The 21,632-nt window shown below is 39.4% G+C and overlaps 1 protein-coding gene across 2 annotated transcripts in view; it reads right to left on the bottom strand.

Moving 5' to 3' along the window:
* Positions 1 to 11,553: 11,553 nt before the first annotated feature.
* The window catches only part of CPPED1 (calcineurin like phosphoesterase domain containing 1), a gene marked incomplete at its 5' end in the record, with an annotated part of 50,403 nt that continues 40,324 nt past the window's right edge, over positions 11,554 to 21,632 (bottom strand). For both annotated transcript variants that reach the window (XM_080617907.1, XM_080617906.1), the window contains one exon: positions 11,554 to 12,310. In XM_080617907.1, the coding sequence (XP_080474033.1) occupies positions 12,078 to 12,310 (233 nt within the window). In that variant the 3' untranslated portion in view covers positions 11,554 to 12,077. The remainder of the gene's footprint in view (positions 12,311 to 21,632) is intronic.

Here is a 21,632-nt window from a genome sequence, read left to right as displayed (position 1 = left end):
GACATTCTACATGCAGGTTAGGCCCTGTTAAGTTTCTGCAGTGAAAACACTGCACATAACTTAGTTTTCTGGTAACATTAAAGTAATGAGTCAAAAATGAGCATAAACTTTGAAGACTCTTCATCGGCAACTGTAGCCTCTTCAAGGATTGTAGTGATAGACCAGGGGGTAGTGGGTTCAAACATAAACAGGGAAAGTTTAGGTTAGATATAAGAAACAAGCCCTTCCCTGTGAGGGTGCTGAGGCGCTGGCACAGGTTGCCCAGAGAAGCTGTGGCTGCCCCATCCCTGGCAGTGTTCAAGGCCAGGTTGGACGGGGCTTGGAGCAACCTGGTCTGGTGCAAGGTGTTCCTGCCTGTGGCAGGGGCTTGGAACTGGATGAGCTTTAAAGTCTCTTCCAACCCAAACTAGTCTAGGGTTCTGTGATTTTGTGATAAGAGAAAGTTTGTCTAAGTTTGCCAGCTGAGAAGTAAATGATACTGATACATATGCTCTGTATTTCCTAGTTTTTCATTGTTAAATAATGCAGATTTCAAATGTGGGGTTTTTTTTTCCTTTTAGTTTGACTGTTCTTGCTAACTGAGATTTCACAATGAAGCCTGATTTTACCCTCACCTGGCAAACACTTACCTACTTTTTTCAGGAAAACAGGTGGTTATGATTTGTTTAGGAGAACTCTTTCCTACACCCTTTCTTACACCTTGTCCTTATCAGGCTACTCAAGTATTTTTCTACAGAGAAAACAGCTCATGTTATAGCCACAGATGGGCTGACAAGTCAGTGCAGAATAATAAGGATGCGACTGGCATTTATCCATGCAGTCAAAATAATGAGTAAAAAGCATCAAGTTTTGGATTTTTTTTCCTAATAGCATTTATAAATATTTTGCTTAAATGTTTCGAATAATTTCTACTAATACATTCCTCACTAGTCTAGAAACTTCTTGCAATGGAATACTTCTAAAGCTTGCCATTAGCATTGATATAAAGAAGAGAAAGAGAGAAACATCTGAGAAGAAAGCTATAAGGCAGTGTATTGAAACAGCCCAGAAACAGGTATGAGATCAAAGTAAATTGCAACAATTCATCTCCTGCTTGTTAAATGTACGTGAAGAACTTAAAAAGAAAATTGCAAACTTTTCTTTCAGCCCATAAAGCTGTCAGTTCAGAAGGTAAAAAATAAACCTTAGCATCAAGTATCACATTGAGGATTTGTATACTCATTGACACTTCCAGAACTGTGTTTTTCCTCACTGGGACACAGTCCTAGACATCTTCTGTAGGTTTCGGGGTAAGGAGAGATTTATTTGTCTTAAAATACATTAAAGATTAATTAAAATTAAAAATGGATCATATTTGCCAAATCATTCTGTTTAAATATGTTTATTATTTTGTATTAAGCAATAATACTCACCAGTTAGTCTGTGGATCTCAAAAATCTATCATGAATGTGAACTAACACTAGTTCAGCGAGTAAACTATGACATGTCCTTTTTAATATTGTGCTGAAAAATGTCGAGCATCAGTTTGATCTCTCATTAACAGACCTCACTTAAAATGTCATGGATTCAGAGTTAATGGGAGGAATAATTAAATATCCTTTGTTTAGTGGTAGTTGAAATGGTAAGAAGCCACCAGTGAGCTGTGTGTGGGGAGGCGAGTTAGAATTTGCACTGCACCGATAGAGGGAGGTTTGCACTGAATGTGTGTGTGCAGCTCTGGTTTTTGCCCATTTTTAAGGGAGAAAAGGAAGACAGCCACTGGAGGATGAGAGAAGTTATCCATAGCGCTGCAAAGGGTTCTCTCTCCAGGAGAAATGGGGGTCTTTCCATTGTAAGAAGACTATTTTACAGCAACAAAATACTTGGATTGAACAATCAGTTGCTGCAGCTAAAGGAGTCAACTAATTCCAGTATTGGCTAGCAACTACTTTAAAAATGAGGTCAACCTCTATCCTCCCACCACAGCCATGGTTAAGTGAGATTTGATGTAATTTGAGCTGCAGCCTCAACCTCTGTCAGGTCTCTGTGTCTGTCTTGACTATGTTGTCTGTCTACAGTTTTTCTGCTAAGGCTCTGTCAGGCTGTGTCCTACTTTCAGAACAGTATCTTTGCTATGTTTTGGTCCCCAAGGGCAGTATCTACACCAGATTTAATTAAAACTGGGGCTGCTAATCAGCAGATCTTCCTGTAACTGTGAGATTTCTAAGACCTTGACTGCAGTCACTGTCCCAGAGTTAAGTGGCTATTGCCTTCTAACGTTGTGGGAAACATTGAAATAACGCTCCTGGATCACAGATCCTGCAGTCTGCAGTGCCAATGTTCTGTACAATTGACACTTCTCGATAGCAGCAAGTTCATTCAGGGATACTATGGCTTCAAATACCTCAGTGTAAGAGTTAAGTAATACCCTTCTATAACAAATCTGTAACAAATACCCATCCTACATCTGCAAAACATAAAATAGCTGCAAGACATTTTACTGATGAATATGTGTAAGAAAAATAAAAAGGGCCTTAAATAGTTTAATGCCCTTCTCCCGCAATGAACTAGATCATATCTATGCTTTATAGCAGGTGTTTCAAGGGCTGAGACCTTGATTAGACAGGGCATATCTGCTGCCCTTACAGCCTGTGCAACTGGATTTGCTTCCCAGAGCATGTATTGTAGGACAGAGTGGAGTAGAAGCACGCTCAAAAGCTAGAAAGTAGGTAAATGTCCTGAAGCTTAGCAGTTTCAATAGACAGTTGAAGTGAACAAGAGGAAGAATTATTTTCTTTGGTGCTTTAAAGGAAGAGGAGAGGAGTGAGGAAAAGAGAATTGAGTACAAATAGTGAGTAATAAATGTAAAAGCTTAAATTTGAAGTGCAACAACGTTGTCTGACAGTGCAGAAATTTCATGGCTTATATTTTACTTCCACAGGAAGTTTTGTGTTTGTATTTAATTTCCAGGAACCCAAGGGCAAAGCAAAGCAATTAAAATGTTGAAGACTTAAAAATAAACGTCAGAGGCTTCAAGAAAAATACTTTTAGCTGATTAGTGGTACAATGAATCTTTAATGAGAAATAAATTGGGATTGCATTATTTCTTAGGAGGATAAGGAGAAGCATTAGATATCTGCATTGATAATAGAGAGCTTAGAAATAAGCTATCACTATGAGCTGCTTTTCTAGAAAAAAAAATAGGAAACTTCTATATGGCCGAATGCACAGATAAGAAAAGCAGTGAAATAAATACATTTGTAAGTCCTTTCACTAAAAAGCTTATAGCGAGGTGAATTTTAACATAGTCACATCACTCTTTTGATCTGTTTAGACTCATCCCTTTGATATGTGTCCATGTCTGGTTTTGTAAAATCCTTACTTTGTCTTGAGGTCTGATTTTAATGCAAACTGATTTATATAAAAAGTGCAGGCTGTAAAATTAATTTAGAATGACCCACATATAAAACACTACGTCCTGTATTTACCCACAGCAAACAAAATTCTGTTAAAAACAGGGCTCAGAAATACACTTCATGAAGTATTTCTTCTCTGTTATCCTAGTGTGGCAGAGCACCAAATGAAAGGAAGAAGAAAAGTCCTTTGATTAAGGAGATTGGCAGCATCTATGTTTTAAATCAATGAATTTTAAATATGCATTTATTGTCTGGGTTGAATTGCTACACAGTGAAAGGAATGCTGTTCTCTACACAATAATTGCTCTACTTCAGCTCTCAAATTGGGTCACAGTAACAGGCAGCGTTCTCCATTCTTTCTGCCTCTCTCTTTCCTCTTTTTCTTGGAAAAGTGACTGAAGCGCTAATCATTACTGCGTTGAGGTGCTATATGTGTGACAATAGTATTTCTCTTGAAAATTATATTCCTTACCCCTGGGTTTGATGGTATTGTATTGTAAACCACCTTGAAGAAGAATGTAGAAATCTGCAGGCTGAACAGGGTATGCTGAAATTCTCTGAATGAGTACAGCAATCCCAGTTACTGCTGGAATTCAGTTTTGATAATGGGCTCTTCACCTTCTGTATTGGGGCTATGGTAAAATGAAATGAATGAGAATTATTAATCTTATGCTGTTTTACAGTCATCAGATTCCTAAACATGCTTTTTAGTCAAAAAACAAAAGACATGGGGTCAGGGAGAGATGACAATACTGGTCAATGAAGCTTATGCTATAACTTGTAGTAGGCCTAAGTTTTGTTTTATTTTGGAGTATCATGATAATACAAGCTATGGTTAGTATTGAGAGCAACAACTGGAGGAAGAAGTTTAAAGTAAGTGTTACAGACACATTAAATGTCTAAGATTTGACCTCAAGTAGAAGTTTATAGTTGTAAAAGCATAAATCACATATTAAAAAACCTGTCCCACAACCATTCACAAATCGTAAGCAGCTGTAACACTGTTATGCAACCAGTTCTTTTGTTTATTAAATGCTTGTCCTGACACCCAGAGCATGGCTAGTCCCTATATTAGGCAGATTACTTGCAAAAAAATTATATTTGTTATTTGGAAAATCCAAGTGTAACCTCTTCCAATGCCCAATGGCTTCTAGGCCACCTCTTGGCCTTCCACCTTTGCAGAGTATGACAGAGGAAGACATTGCCTCCTCTGGGTTTAGCCTAACCTCACATAAAGGTTAGGAATCTTGTCAAGTGAGTCACCTAGATTATTGCAGTAGTCAGTCAAGGCATCTTCAGGGGCAAATCAGTCCATCTACCTTACATATCAGTTGCAGGATAAGATGAATGACCTGCTGGAGTTATCTATCTCCAGCTACAGGAAGGAATCTAGTTACCCAGACTGGAAATGGCTTTTACACAGCTGAAGTAAATTGAGGTGGCTCCATCTCCTTCCTCACTGCTTGTCAGTTGAAGTCACATGAAGTTCCCAATGACTGGAAAAAGGGAAATATAACCCCCATTTTCAAGAAGAGGAAAATGCATGACCCGGGGAATTACAGACCAGTCAGTCTCACCTCTGTGCCTGGCAAAATCTTGGAGCAGATTCTCCTGGAAGGCATGCTAAGGCACATGAAAAACAAGGAGGTGCTTGGTGACAGCCAGCATGGCTTCACTAAGGGGAAATCCTGCCTGACCAATTTGGTGGCCTTCTGTGATGGGGCTACAAAACTAATCGACAGGGGTAGAGCAGTTGAAGTCATCTACCTGGACTTGTGCAAAGCGTTCGACACTGTCCCACAGAACATCCTTGTGTCTAAATTGGAGAGACATCAATTTGATGGGTGAACCACTCAGTGGATAAAGAACTGGCTGGATGGCCGCACGCAAAGAGTTGTGGTCAATGGCTCGATGTCCAGCTGGAGACCAGTAACGAGTGGTGTCCCTCAGGGATTGGTGTTGGGACCGGTCTTGTTCAACATCTTTGTCGGTGACATGGACAGTGGGATTGAGTGCGCCCTCAGCAAGTTTGCCGATGACACCAAGCTGTGTGGTTCGGTTGATACGCTGGAGGGAAGGGATGCCATCCAGAGGGACCTCGACACGCTTGTGAGGTGGGCTGATGCCAACCTTATGAAGTTTAACCATGCCAAGTGCAAGGTCCTACACCTGGGTCGGAGCAATCCCAGGCACAGCTACAGGTTGGGCAGAGAAGAGATTCAGAGCAGCCCTGCGTAGGAGGACTTGGGGGTGTTGGTCGATGAGAAAATGAACATGAGCTGGCTTCAGTGTGTGCTTGCAGCCCAGAAACCAACCGTATCCTGGGCTGCACCACAAGGAGCGTGACCAGCAGGTTGAAGGAGGTGATCCTGCCCCTCTACTCTGCTCTCGTGAGACCTCGCTTGGAGTATTGTGTGCAGTTCTGGTGTCCTCAACATAAAAAGGACATGGAACTGTTGGAACAAGTCCAGAGGAGGGCCACGAGGATGATCAGGGGAGTGGAGCACCTCCCGTATAAAGATAGGCTGAGAAAGTTGGGGCTGTTCAGCCTGGAGAAGAGAAGGCTGCGTGGAGATCTCATAGCAGCCTTCCAGTATCTGAAGAGGGCCTATAAGGATGCTGGAGGAGGACTCTTCATTAGGGACTGTAGTGATAGGACAAGGGGTAACGGGTTGAAACTTAAACAGGGGAAGTTTAGATTGGATATAAGGAAGAAATTCTTTACTATGATGGTGGTGAGCACTGGTATGGGTTGCCCAGGGAAGTCGTAAATGCTCCATCGCTAGTGGTGTTCAGAGCTGTGCAGGACAGAGCCTTGGGTGACGTGGTTTAGTGTGAGGCGTCCCTGCCCATGGCAGGGGGGTTGGAACTTGATGATCTTAAGGTCCTTTTGAACCCTAACTATTCTATGATTCTATGGTGTCAAGGAAGATGAGGATATATTTAGAAGATGGATGTTTCAATTCCTGGCTACCCAAAAGTGACATTAAACCCACCATAATTTTCAATAGGATGAGGATTTAATGGGTCTCCTAGATGAAAAAAAAAAAGCTGTTTATTAGTAGAAATTTACTAAACTACTTGCATTTGATAAAGTGCTAATTGAAGACATTACTTCCAGAGAAACAAATGAAAATGTCTATTAGAAAAAAATGGCTCTCTGCATTGTGAGTTTTGGGGGTTTTCTTTCTGTTCTTAAGACAAGTGCTGGGTGGGTTTTGTATTGCTTGAAAAGCTTTAGGTTTGTGTTGACTTAGTTCTGTGGGTGTTGGAATATTTTTCTCCCCGTTCTGTATCTGCTGCATCAAGCTGGATTTCATTTGGGCTGGAGGCTAATTTAATACTTTGGGCTAATGTGTTTTCGCTATTATTTGTTTTATTTTTGCGAGTTTTTTACAGAGCATCTTCTCATAAAAATGTGTCCAAGAGCACAGTGCCTGCATTGATCAGATTTGAATAGCCTAATCTTCAGATGACTGAGTAAAAAACAATTAAAAAAAACCCTTTATGTTGAAGAGGATGGGATTAGAATGGATGCAAACTACTCATGAGACCTTGCTCCCTACTAAGAGGAAATTGATTGTCAAAAATCCAGATGGTCTAATAAACATTTCCAAAACAGCCTTGCAATTCTTTCTTTCATCGTTGAAGACCTCCTTCTTGTAAGTCTGCTGGTAGCTGTGTGAAGCTGGCAGCATCCACTGTCTGTTCAGGCTGCAACTGGAATAAGCTGGTTGATGTGGAAGCTGCTATGTGGCTGCTTTCTTCTGGTGACTGGAGCTACAGTGACAGAATCACATCTTGGACCTCACATGCCTGGCCATGAAAAGGTTTCTCGTACTAGCTCTCTTTTCAGTAGATGGCTTGTATTTGCTTGAGAAATTTCCCCCTCTGATGGGTGTTATTTTGGTATTCGTTATATTTGGTTGGTTCATGGCAACTGAGACACGCTGGCAGCCTAAACCACACGGCTCTGTTGGAGCCTTGGGTGACATGGTTTAGTGTGAGGTGTCCCTGCCCATGGCAGGGGGGTTGGAGCTAGATGATCTTAAGGTCCTTTCCAACCCTAACTATTCTATGATTCTATGATTCCATGTCACCATAGAGCAGGAAGAGAAAGAAGTTCCTGGTAACTGCAGAATATTAGTGCCCTGGAAGCTCCCTCTTTAAACTTTTTTAATGCAAACCAGAATTCCTACATGGTGACTGTTTATCATGAGTTAATAGGTAATGTTAGGGTTTGCTTGGCAAGCTTTCTGGTAAGTAATGTATGTGTAAATGTTTCCTTTGCTTTAAATGATATCACTGTGTTCAAATTGTAGTTGCAAAGGAGCTTAATGAGAGCATTAAGGAAAGCAGCTTATTCCCAGCATTAATGTTAACTGAAACAATGAAGTGTGACCCTGCAGCGGCTTGTACAATGGCATGCACAGACGGAGAAACTGTGCATTTTTAAGCAATGAGATGTTTAGTTTTTAACGCTTTGTGTATTTGTTTATGTTAGGTGTGTCTCTAATTACTTGGTCTTGGGGCAGAATTAAAGGGTAACGTCTGGCAAAACCAGACACTAGAAAACAAGTTGCTGTGCTGAGGGAAGAAAGCAGTCGTTGAAGCAGCGGGAACACAAGACATTTGGCCTGCAAACAGGGATGACTGGAGAGACTTGACTTCTCAAGATGAAGTATGATTAAGTTTTAAGAAGACATCAAGCATGCATTTTCTGGCTGTAATCTCCAGAAGCCGAATACTGCAGATGTATCAAAATATTGTCTGCTGAAACTTGCAAGATTAGATGCTGGACCCACATGAACCAAAGCCAAGCAGTGTGCAAACAGAGGTATTCAAGGCTTAATGACCTTTTTTGGAAAGATTTGTGTGTTCTTAAATTTGTTGCTTACATGAACCAAGATTGATCTCAAAAGTTTTTTTTTTCAGTGATTTGCCTCCTGTTCCTAAGTTTCCACCTCAGACTGCACTTAACTACATAGTATTTGGTTACGTTCACAGGTTGTATTTGGTTACTTGCACAGGTTGCTCTGGTGTTCTTATACAAATCTTCCACATTCAGTAGTTATCTCAGCCTTTAGCTGCCTTCAGGAAACCAAAATGAATTGTGGTCATTTGATTTATTTTTCCTCCCTGCCTGACCCCTTGAGCCCACAGAAATGTCTGAAGACACATTCACTCCCATTACATCCACAGTTTGAACTTTAGTGACATCCTGCTTTAAAGTCAGTCCCAGGCTGACAGAGTGTTACAATTACCAGCCCTGCTGGCGATACAAAAATAACATCCTCAACATCAAAAGATTTTTATATTTTTTTTAATACCAGTGTCTCCAATAGTGGATTGTATCCAAATTTAACATAATATGAATAATTTTTCTTTACATAAACATAATGGGGCACTGTGACCCCAAGGAGCTCTGCTTTTCAAATTAGCTAAGGCATCAGTATTAATTCTAAATCAGCTAATTATGCTAAGAACAGTGATCAAACAAAATCTGTCATTTATCCTGGTACAAAAGCACACTCCTGTTTTATTTTTGTAACTCTGGTTCATACAGTCATGTCCAGCAACACACTACAGTTAAAATCCTTCCCATGACTGAGTTACAGAAATGAGGTTATGTTTTCATCTGGGTTATTACACTTCTTGTCCATAGGAATAAGAATAGTGGGTGGAAGTTCTGAGTTGTCATTCAAAAGAGATGTTTTAACAAAAGCTGCATTGCAAGAGGAACGGATTTTATTGATTTTCCCATTCTCATAGATTTTAGGATGCCAAAAAGTTTTGTGTGCTAACTTAGATCACATTTGTCAAACCAAGGCAATGGCAAAATGAACAACTGATGAAATGCAGGATGCTCCTTCCTATTTCAGACTAGTGCAGGGAATTCTTAACTGGAACAAGGCATGGGCTCAATATGGAGGGACTAGAGAGGCCATTCCCTCAATTCAGCCAACTTCATGTTCATCAGAATGGCAGCCAGGCTATAAAGTAAAGTAATGATTACACACAACCTGCACATCTCTGGTGTTTTAATCTTCTTCCTTTTGAAACCTTGCAAGGTGAGAACGAAAACAAATGTCTCCATGTTTCAGATATAAAACTCAGAGAATATTTCTCTTTGTCTTGTTAAGTTAATCACAGTTGTCATCAAGTCTTTAAGAATATTTTTCTTAAAAGTATTTATCTACTTCACCATCTAGTCCAGTAGACAATATGCTGCTTATTGATTACGTGTCCTCACAACAGGCAGGAGAGGAACCTAAGCAAGAGACTACATAACAACACAGCGCCGTTGTTAGCTCCCAAAATCCTCCAAAGCAGCATTTAATAACAGCAGCCCAACTTGACTGTCTTATAAAACTTCAAACTGAAGACAAATCTGGTAATATGTTTACACATGAACATAACAAGATATTTTTAGAAATTACTAAAATAAAGGAAGATTTTTGGGATACAAAGAAACCTTTATTTTTTTAATTGAAATTTAGCTTTGTACCTAAGTGGTATTTTCATGACAAAATCCCACAGAACTTCTTATAGTGAACTGACACTTGAAAAATGGGAAAAAATATTAAAAATAAGAATTAAAACTGCATTTCTTTTGTGTATTAGTACACCATAACTTTCAAAAATAAATTTTAGAACCCTACACACCATTACTATTAACATGTTCAGATTGGTGGAAAGGCTTTCTCCTGAATTTATGATTCCATCTCCCAAGCTCCATATATATAGTCAGTAAAAATTATATCCAGTAATAAACAGGTATATTAAAAATAAAAAAACCCCACGCTCTTTAAATTTTTCCTCCATTCAGCTTTACCGTATTATGCCAGAACAGAGAATCAGGTTATCCTCCTGCTGAACTTCTTCAGCCATACAATGTGAAGTGACTTTGAAAAGATTTAAGTCATAGACTGTTCTTCCCTCTCCACTTAGTCTTGCCACTGTTATTTAGCTGTGATTACTAAACACCTCCCGGCTATGTAAGACCAAATTTTAGTAGTAGTCAGTGGCTTAAAAGGTATCTAGGTACAGAGATTTTTAAATCCAGCAGCTGAACTAATGGGTGCTTAACTTCCGATGAAACTGTTCTTGGGCACTTAGGTCTGTTTCAAAATTATCAAGCCTTAGACTTTACTTCACATTCCCCAGCTGTTCCCTTGAAAATGAGACTGTGAAAATATTCGACTAAGCAAAACCAGGTGGAGAATAAAAGCAAAATCCTTTTCTTTCTGAAGCAAACATTACCTGTGCTTACATCATTGGAAAGGGCTCAGAGTCACTCATCTCCAGGCACAGCTGGTTCACTGGGGCAAAGAAATGCTACAGTGGTCATTGTAGAATCTCATGAGTACCACAGACCAAGGTTGAAGCAGCCTCCTAGATAAACTGGTGTGTCTAAAATCTAATAAAAGCTGACCCTTCAGCATAGCATTTCATCTCTCTTCCCATATTTAAGTATCTGTAATGTTCTCTAGTGAACATGCTGCATGGGAGTATACGTAAACCAAACATAATGCATTACTTTTTCAGCCAGTATTGCTTCTTGTTTTCCTTCTTCAGGTGCTAAAGCGGTGCAATCTCTATGTCTAGATAACCTGTGGTATGGATTATAATGTGTTCAACTAAATACTTAAAAAATAAAATCAGGTTATAATGTTTTAATTACATGAAGACTTTATTTTTATTCAATTTAACAGTAAGCAAATCAGATACACTTGCTAAAAATACAGGCAGATTGCAGCACATAAACTTCTTTTATATAACTTACTTTTAAGGAAGACTTATTCCAGTAAAGAAAATATAGTTTTGGGGGTTTCAACATTTAATATTGTATAATATTTCAGCAAGGCACTCTTAAATTGCATTTGGAGATTAGAGCTCTCCCCCTGTCTACGAATCAACAAAGTAACTTATGATAACAGTATTCAGTACACAACATTCTAACTATTCCAACTTGGGAAGCTATAGCAAGAACAGTGTAGCTATTTGATTGGTAGTTACATTTCAAAAGAAAAATAGTTGTTCCACGTTTAGTTTCTGTCAATGGCATCTCCATTAGCTTCATTTATAAACTTTCCATTATGTAAAACCAGGATATAATGGAAATCCAAGCTGTGACTGCAAAACAGAACATGCCTGCTCTCCTGTTGCTGCTGGCTCTGAACAGCTAAGAAATAACCTATGGGAAAAAGGAGAAAATATAATGTCTAGACAACAAGATCTGGTATGAAGGTTGCTAAAAGTCTGCTGGTTGAGATTTGTTTTGACAGAGTAAAAAAATGCCCCACTTATATTGTCTAGAGCATAACAGAAATTAATAAATTTATTTATTTTAAAACTAAGAAACACTTGAGTTAAAGGGTTATTTAGAAGCTACAACTGTCACTCTCTGGTACACCTTTACTCTGACAAGAAAGTCTTATCTAAGAGCAAAGTTTTGAGAACTGTTCTTTTCAATGATGCATTACTGCACCAGTTCTGCTATTCTTCCCTATTCCTCATAGGTCTCATTTTCAGAAAGAAAAACCTTTCTATTGAGGATGATAATAAATGGAGAGCTGTTCTGCTGCACTGTCAGAAATACCTCTCTTCAGCTTGGAGAAACTTTCTGAAACAGTTTCTATTTGTCTAACATAGAAAACCCCCCACATAATTGGACACAGCCTAATTGTGCTCAGCAAGCATAGCCAGCAGCTCTTGCTCTATGCCTTGACTGCTCAGTTCATCTAAACTGTAGTATCGGTGAGCAATCTTCTCATCTGTGACAACCACCACTCGAAGCCCATGCGTATCTTCTCCCAGTTGACATCCTATTGCTGATGAAACCACCATTTCCAGTCCTCCGTAGGACCCTCCAGCATTCCTGTGGTAATGTCCAGAAAATACAGCTTTAACACCTGTTTAACAAAAAAAAAACAACAAAAACAAAAAAGAAAGAGCATTTAGTTAGTAGCTGCATGAGTAAAATGTGCTTCCAGTACAAGACACTGATGAGGGTATATGCTGAGGCTTACACAGCTGCTGGGCTTGTGGGGAAGGTTCCACAGCAAGTACAGCTACAGGTGTCTTGTTTACCTTCAGTCTTTGATGGTTCAGAAACCATAAAATTAGAAGTAAACCACTTACCTCAACTTGCACTTTAAAGAAATCATTAACATTAATAGTAAACAACAGCAAAAAATTCCAATAGTAATACATGATAAATAGTGAGTAAAACCTTTATTCTGTTCCAGTAGCTCTTTCTAGGGTTACTGGACTTTGATTTCTTCTTTTTTTACTGCAAGGTGTCTTTGTTGCCTTGCTACTTCTTTGGCTGGAAAGAAGCAACATTCTAGAGGAAGCTGATTAAAACCAGAAAAAAACATTCAGTAATAGATAATTGCCTAAAGGATGATGGTACCGAAACATGAGTTGAAAGCCAAGGATTGTGGAGCTGTATTTGTCAATTAACATCGAGAAAAATCCCTAAGGAAAGCTTAAACCTGTTTATCCAAGGTCATTGACCTTAAAAAAAAAAAAGGGGGGGGGGGGGGAAGGAGAAGAAATAAAGGCAAGACAGATGAAAAGAATAAATATTGAGAAGATAATTTACCAACTTTCCTCAAAGACAGTGGGGCGTTACCACAGACAGAACAGAGCCAGGTACATCAAAGAAACCTAATAAGGAAAGAGGTTGAGAATAATACAGAGGAGAAGAAAGACGAGAGCAGCAGCCAAGGAAAGGCTGACCACCTGCAAGAGGTGTCAGGCTTGGTAATGACATGCAGGAACATTTACCTAGTATGGGGTACAAACAGGGCAGGTATGTCCTGATTTCTTATGTATTTTTAATGACTTATTTAATGTTTCATTTTTTTAAATAGACTATTTAGATTTTGGACTGTTCTGAGTAAGAAAAATCACTCCATTATAAACTTGGAAAAAATACATTTGGTCTGTTGCAGGAGTCAACAATATGCTAACATCGAAAAATTCTGTGCGGGTCACATACAAGCATCATTCAAGCTTTGTCAGCAGTAGAAGAAAAGCTGAAGGCCAAACAGCAGCAGGTAGAGAGGACAAAAATATTTCATGGTTAAGGCTTTAGAATGTACTTTGAAATCCTCCGCTGAATCATGGTCTAACTGATCAGTTAAGCGAATGCTTAAAGAAAGTCCAACCATTCTTTCCCAGAATATGGTACTTAAAAAAAAAAATTAATTAGGTTTGCAAATGCTGATTTTGACCACCTTCTAAAGATGATCCATATGACAGGTCTGCTCTCCTGCCATGAGAGTACAATCTCCTGCCATAGCTCCTCAGGAGCTATGGGATTTTTGCAGAGATTTGGAAACAATTTAAGATGAAATGAAATGGTGTCATCCTCAACTCCAAACCAGCAGTTTCTGCTTTCTGTTTCTTCTGCATTGCAAACATAAAAAAATCAATGGATACAAGCTGTAATCACTACCTGAATGGTCCTTCTGATTCTCATTACAGGTCAAATTCATGCTACCAGATCGCTTATTTTCCCCTCCCCATTTGATGTTTTATAATTTTTAATAAAATGTTTTATTACTACAAAATAATGAAACCTTGTTTAGTCTCATGAGTCAAGAATGTAAAGAAAAAGGAATTTCGATGCTAAGCACGTATCTATCCTGTCAAAGTTTGTACAACCATTAACAACAGAGGTGAGAACATAATTTCCCCATTAAACATGCTGTCACAGACAAGCATTTCATTTCCAGTTACACCAGCATCCTTCACCCTTTAGCCACTCTATGCACTGCTGACAGAGACAGCTGAGCATCACCCTCAACAGCATTTGTGGTTTGGCAAAAAATTATTCATCAGCTTTGTTGCTAATTTAAGATGATGCGTATTTTATTTTGAATGAAAATGTGGAGTTAGTATAAATAGCTAATTCTACAAACAGGTTTGGGGATAAATTTTTGGCATGCTCAGTCCAAGATCCTTGGATTTCAGACTGTTACAGCTTCCTGAAGCTGCATCAAATGCTATTTTATACTGTTGTGAAACAGAAAAATTACTGGACCAGATGGCTGAAAATATGAGGAATTTTGTTGTTTATCATCAAGCAAAGCACGTAAATTGATTTTATATTGTTCCAGATCCAGGTGTTTAGATCTAGCGTTGATTTATGGTGTTATGAATGAAAATTCAGAAGTTTTCAAACACACTTAAAGGATTTTAATATGTGTAATTTGTTTATTGAAATGCAGCAGGTTGTGTGCTCCCTAACCATAATGACACTTGGATGGTTCTACATAAAGCAGCTGAAAATACTTTAATTAATATGAAGTGACTCAAAACCAGTAAGTATTCCTGACAACTACGAATAGGTGGCCAGCAGATGCTGTACCTTGCTGTATATCATTTGTGTTTCTGTTGTCAATAAGCTAACAGGCAGAGGTCTAAAAATGTGCCTCTTCCTGAGGAGGACAGCACTGAAGAGTAAAGCTCAGCACATATGGGGACACATGCCAGCTGCTAGGGGCAATGCGAGGTGCTCCTTGCACACAGCAAAGGTCTGGCTTACCACCCCAGCCTAAAAGCCGTCCTTAAATATGCAGCATTGACCATGACCTTTCCCACCACTGTTTTTATCATTACATATACAGATACACAGGAATGGACACTGTGATGACAACACCAAACTTCATTTGCTATTTTTCATATATTCCAGCAATCTACCGTTCCATGCTTAACACGAAAGGTAACACATGCTTAGCCCTGTTCAAGTGGCAGGCCAGAGAATGTTGTAATTTGTGAGATAGATGACATAAAAAAACCCAGCAGCAACAACTCATTTTGCCTTCAGACAGCAGAAATTCTGGAAAAGAGTAGAAGCAATTTAAAGGCAGAGTTGTGGTTAGGAACACATGATGGCTTCACAAGGAAATCCTTCTTTCTCTACCCAGAAACAAACTCCACCTTTTTTTTTTTTTCCTGCAGTAGATTTAGGCATCTTTCACAGTGATTAAATGAAAAAGGGCATAGGTAAGCATGTCTTAACAGAGTTGGCTACATCAATCCTTTGCTTTTATAGAAGTGATTTCAAGACTGATATAACATACATAAAATAGGCTCAAAGTATAGTTAAAAATTAAGCAGCTTGGAAAGCAGAATATAAATTATTCTGCTGTGTGCCTGGTGAAAGCTACATGGGCTTTCATATTTCAAAATCTGAACCCCTCTCTAATAGCAAATGCCTCAAGGTGGAAAACAGAGAATGAAGTTACCTTTATGTTGAATACTAGTAAACTAGTCACTGTCAGCTAGAACTTGTCTATTACTCTATTTTAGTTTACCAGACCTAATTCTCTTGCTCAGTGTAACCTGCTCATCTCTCTGGTGTAGAGTTAACACTTGTAAGGAAGTCATCATAACAGCTCTGAGAGCTTGCTCTGACTCAGCTGCAGGAACCTATCAAAACAATTTGAGTTGCTTTGTGGTTGGGAGAAACCCAATCAGAATACCTCAAAAGGCAGAGTAAGAATATAAAAGTCCTGTGATGTAACAGGCTCTTTACAGATATTCTGTACTTACTAGATATTATTTGGGTCCTTAAAATCATAATATAAAGATGGTAGAGTCAGTCTGAGAGTGAGCAGTCATTTTGCAGCTCCCACCATGTTGCAGCTTATTACAGTGACTAGCGTGACATACTTAAGCAATTCAAGCAGCAGAATCATATAATCACAGAATAGTTAGGGCTGGAAGGGACCTTAAGATCATCTAGTTCAAACCCCCTGCCAGCCCCCAAACACCTTCCACTAGACCATGTCACTCAAGAGTCCGCCCAACCTGGCCTTGAACACTGCCAGGGATGGAGCATTCACAGCTTCTTTGGGCAACCTATGCCAGTGCCTCACCGCCCTCACAGGGAAGAACTTGTTTCTTACATCTAACTTAAACTTTCCCTGTTTATGTTTGAACCCACTACCCCCTGGTCTATCACTACAGTCCCTAATGAAGAATCTCTCTCCAGCATCCTTGTAGGCTCCTTCAGATACTGGAAGGCTGCTGTGAGGCCTCCATGAACCTCTTCTCCAGGCTGAAAAGCCTCAATTTTCTCAGCCTGTTTTCATACAGGAGGTGCTCCAGCCCCTTTATCATCCTTGTGGCCTCCTGTGACTTGCTCCAACAGCTCCATATCCTTCTTATGTTGGGGACACCAGAAATGTACATAATACTTCAACATGCACACCTATCCAAACCAGAGGCTGATCTTGCCTCCTCCACTCCCCAGCCTTTCTGCAATGATATTTGGAGCTGTTTATGGGGTGGCTGGGCATTCTCTTCTCTTGCTTCCTAATACAGAGAGCAAAACTGAACACTGTGGCACCTTTACATATCTTCTACTTGTTAAAGTGGGACTTCTCCTGCCTTGTAGCATTGTTATTAAAAGAGCAAGCCCTGATGCAGAAGATGGTGACTAGATGAAGCTGCTTACTGCAGTCTCTGAGTTAAGGCATTTGTGGGGAGTTCGGGAGGATATAAGGCACAATAAGCTTAATGATACTTGTTTGCTTTCAGCTTAGAGCTGCCTATAATGGATCCATGTTTGTGGCACTTTCCTGTCCTTCATGCACTTAACCCATAACCAATGGCCTTCAGCAGTGTTCTAGGTGCTACTCTTGGGCACACATCTAGCATGGACCTGACTGTATCTTGGTCCTTCCCTGCAGCATTAAGTAGAAGCTAAATGAAGGATCAAGGACTGAACATCTGGGCACCTGGTGTTTCACCTGCTTGATTACTGCATCAGCTGGGTCCATAAAATACCCTTACCAGCTTCCAGTAAGGGATGGCGCTACTACAGGAACAAGTCCTTTTCAATATTTTCCACTTTTTCCACAGATAAGCAAAAAAGTTAGGAAAAAGTAACAATCATAAAACCATAGTGAGGTGTAAAGCCATGTGACATGCTTTTAGTAAGGTAAATAGTGCTTTGTAAGAGAGATAAATGCTTGCTATCTTTTATCTATCTTCTCACCATTCAGAGAGTTTAACTTTTGGAATTAAAAGAACAGAAGCCTTTGTGTCGTCATATATGTTAACCAAATCCCAACATACAGTTTATGTGTAATTAGAAGGGCAGGGGGACAAAAGTAATACAGCAACTTTAGTTATGCTATAAGAAAACCAAAACCTACCATTGCCTCAACGGAAGTATTTGAGAAACCCATCTCAGACAGCAGACAGAACCAGGTACAAAGTCTGGCCTGCGAATCATGCAGCTTTTTTTCTTCCTAGGCAAATAGTGCAACTTTACCACAATTACATTTCACATCTGCTAACTGCCTACACTCAAGAAGGTATTTTGGTATGGAGCTGAAGTAAGCAGTGGAAATAGAGGAGACCACAGAGAATGTGATTTAGAACCTCTTTTATCTCCAGCTGGCTATGGGAGGCAGATTCTGCCTAAACAATCTGGTGTTTCTGGGTGCTGTTTATCCAAATTCCCCCTTTTAGCATATGTATTGTCATTCAGATCCTAATTACACTAGGCAGGTGTTCAGTGCTCAAACACCCATGCAGGTCTAGCTGCTCAGCAACAGCCTCTGCTAGAATTTAGTATCTGCTTTAGATACCTCCTGGAAAAAATTTTGCCCAGACTTCAGGTTTCAGGTACTCAGTGCTAGTATCAATTCTTGTTATTGCTGTGTAACAGTGTGTTACATCTTGAACAAAGAAACAAACAGGTCAATGCTGTGTATTCATAGAAGTCTAACTGATGTTTTTTTCTTCGCTAGCATTTTTTTGTTCACTCAACTGTATTCCACTCACTTTTGATAGGTAGCATAAGAAGGAAATCTGAACCAGTCAATGCAATAATACTAAGATGACAAGCAGGCAATTTACTTTGCTCTTGCTTTTGATCTGAAACATAAAAAGAATCTTAGAGATGTGTGCACTCAAATTTAATTTATTCATTTCAGATGTTTTTCTGAAGTAATGCTGTCAAGTTGCCAGCAACCTTACTGCACACCCCCCTTTAAACTCTGTAAGGAAAGAGCAGTGTCCTGGCAGGCCTCACTTTATAGCTGGCTTTAAGGTATCCTTCCTCAAGTCAGTTTAATGCATCCAGCTATCCACAAAAAGGCACAGTCCCTTCCCATCACAAAAAAAAAAGGTAGAGCAGTGATTTGTGCTTAATCCCTGGTTTCTGAAATAGCAGTTGAGAAAAGCTTTGACATGAAAGCTGTATGAAATACTAAAAAGCTACTGTGAAAATACATGTCCAAAGTGTGGCACCTTCACAAGCATTCATTAGTTCATTTGTTGTGAAATACACACTGATTTGAATTTAAATGTGACTGCAGGCTTCACACTATCCATTAACCAAAAATGCAGGATCCATCACTGCAAAACACTATTCATACCTAACAGATTTTCAATTAAAACAAAGGAAAAAAAAAAGGATTAAAATCAGAATGAAGTAAAAAACTGTGCAGACAGTTACTATTTAAAAGATGCAATACAAACCTCACACACTGTCTCTGTGATCATCATCTTCTGGTGTCAGGTCAGAAAGGCCTGAACTGCCAAATTCATTTTTGATCAGAGCAGGACCAGAAGCCAGAGTCTCAGGATAGCACCAGGTCTTGCTCTGGCTGTTCTAAAACTCCACTTGGATCACAAAAACACCTAAACCCAACAAACTTCATGCCCATATACCAAACATGAGTTTTCAGAATCAACCAATTGCTAAAAAAAAGGTTAAATACAAGAACTGATTCTGATTTTAGTAAACCAAAGATGTCCTCCTGGCATAAAAATTTACCATCATTTTCTGATTAAGCACAAAAAGTCCTTTCAGTTCTAATCTGACAAAGCTGACTGCAAATGATAAAAAGATTTAATGTTTCCAAAGAGCTGATCATAACTCTTTTCCCCCGTAGAATAATGCATTTCTGCTAAAGAATTAAATACCTATTTTGGTACAAATTCCATGAGCTTAACACAGCCTATTTAGCATAAATAATTCATGACCATAATAACCAACCAAAACATGGATTGTTCAAGAGTCACCGAAAGAGCTCTAATACTTACATATGTTGATAAGCCTTAGACTCTTCATTAGCTTCACCATGAAATAAGTATTCTGGTTTTATGCTAATTCACACACTGCATTATGTCACTTCAGGCTGTAAGGCTACACACTGGCTTTGTCAAGTCAAGAGGTAAAGTGTTGAGGAGGGTAATTAATAGCTCATGTAATTCAGCATGCTTAGATGCTATCTGCATGTTCTTTCATAAGATGAATTTTCGAAGGTCAACTCACTTCTCAAAACACTTCAAACAAGAATGATGTTTTAAATTGGATACCCTTTTCCAAGTCAAAACCAAGGTATGAACCCTTTGCTCATGGTTTCTATCACAAAGATTTCTCAACAGAAAATTCAGAAACACCTCTGAAGACTTCTTCCCCTCTTCTTTCCAGTGTCTGCAGTCTTAAGCCAGCTCACCAATTTAAGTCATCACAAGATCTCTGTCAGCTCATAATGATTTGCATCTTTCTCAGTTTAACAGCTCTGGTAGGATGGACAATTTTTACTGCCACTTCCTATTTTCTTTTGGCTCTCTCTTCATGCTTTGTGAACCAAACCAGCACACTACTAAAGAGGTTCTCTTACAGAGGTAGTGTAATGGATACTGCTAAACTGTATTGGCCTAAAAGGGAGAGCTAAACAAGCATCTGAGATTTGCTTCACATGGTGATATGGTTTAGCATGAGGTGCCCCTGCCCATGGCAGGGGGGTTCGAACTAGATGATCTTAAGATCATTTCCAACCCTAACCGTGCTATGATTCTATGGAAAAGACTGGTACTGAAAGGGATGATCAGGCCAGCCAGGCTTAGGAGCAACTGCATGTACACAACCATCCCATCCTCACAGCCTGAAGTAGGTCTCATTTAAAAGAGATCATTCTTTGTAATGATGACCATCTCACAGCACTTGAGATTTCCAACACTCCAAAACAGAATAAAATTCTGAAAGAGGCTGAGTTCTATATGAAATATTCACCACCCTTTTCAGGCCTGATGATACTGAAAAAAAATCTGAAAGAAAACTTTGGCTACCCCACTGGTGTTAGCATGCTGCTGGTTTTATTCCTAACAAGAATCAGACGAGAAAACAGTTCATTACCTGAAAAGAAACTGCACAGTGAGTATCATGCAGAAGGCAAGTTGTCTGCTAGCAGTATGAAGCAAAGGTTATTTTACAGAATTCTAAAAGTGCAGCATCTTCTTCCCACAAACTGCAGTTCATCACTCAGAGAAACCCTTCTGAACAACAGTTCTGCAACACCAGGGAAAAGGGTCAGCATGATTTTGACATAATTGTACTGTAAGAGAACAAAGACATTTAGCTGTGTCTCATAGATAATTCCCCTGGGAGTGATTACCTCCCAGCCTTAGCTTATTGTGCAGCTGCAGGCCCATAATCCCAACTTGCTACTCTACTGCTCTTGTGTTCCGAGGTGCAGAAAAATGCAAGGATATGGAATACTGGGCATTTTTTCAGCTCCATTTGGGGCAGGAAAGAGAGGGGACTGTGGCCTGCCTTCTCTATGTGGATCAACAGACAACCACATCTTTCACAACCACAGGATTTTGGCCTTTCTGTTTAAGGAGTACTTTATGTCTCCATTTTAAACGTGAAATATTAGCCAAGGCATCTTTTTGCTTTATTAAACAGACAACAGGTATATTCCAGATTTTGTTCTCCTAACACCTCAAAAAACATGATGTTTGCCAGTTTAATTCAAGACATATAGGCTGAGCCCCAGTCTCAAAGGAAATCTAGTTGCAGTGATTACAGAAATCCAAATAGGTTAAAACATGATGGAAAATAAAGCACCCACATTTATCTTGAAATACTAAAAATAACTTCATAAGGACACATCTACCTAGAAAACAATTCTCACACAATCAGATGACACTGGGCTGGAATTCAGACTTGAACAAGCTTGAATTCCAGAGGTGTCTGACTCCAGTTTCTATAACCACACTCACTTCCATTGCTTGCTTTCAAAACCCCCTGAGTCAGAAGAAGCTGTTTTCCAGCTCTAGCTCCTAATGCCCAAAACCCCATTTTGAAGCAGATCCGCTGTGTCCAAACTGTGACCGGCCTAGCCTCAGTTGGAAATCAAACTGCTCAATCCTGCACTATGGACAGTGTAAAAATATAGGGAAAAAAATTAC

The sequence above is a fragment of the Psittacula echo genome, assembly GCF_963264785.1.
Source record: "Psittacula echo genome assembly, chromosome: 5".
Classification (NCBI taxonomy): Eukaryota; Metazoa; Chordata; class Aves; order Psittaciformes; family Psittacidae; genus Psittacula; species Psittacula echo.
Note: the sequence above shows the minus strand (reverse complement) of the source record. Positions and strands in the feature narration are given on the sequence as shown.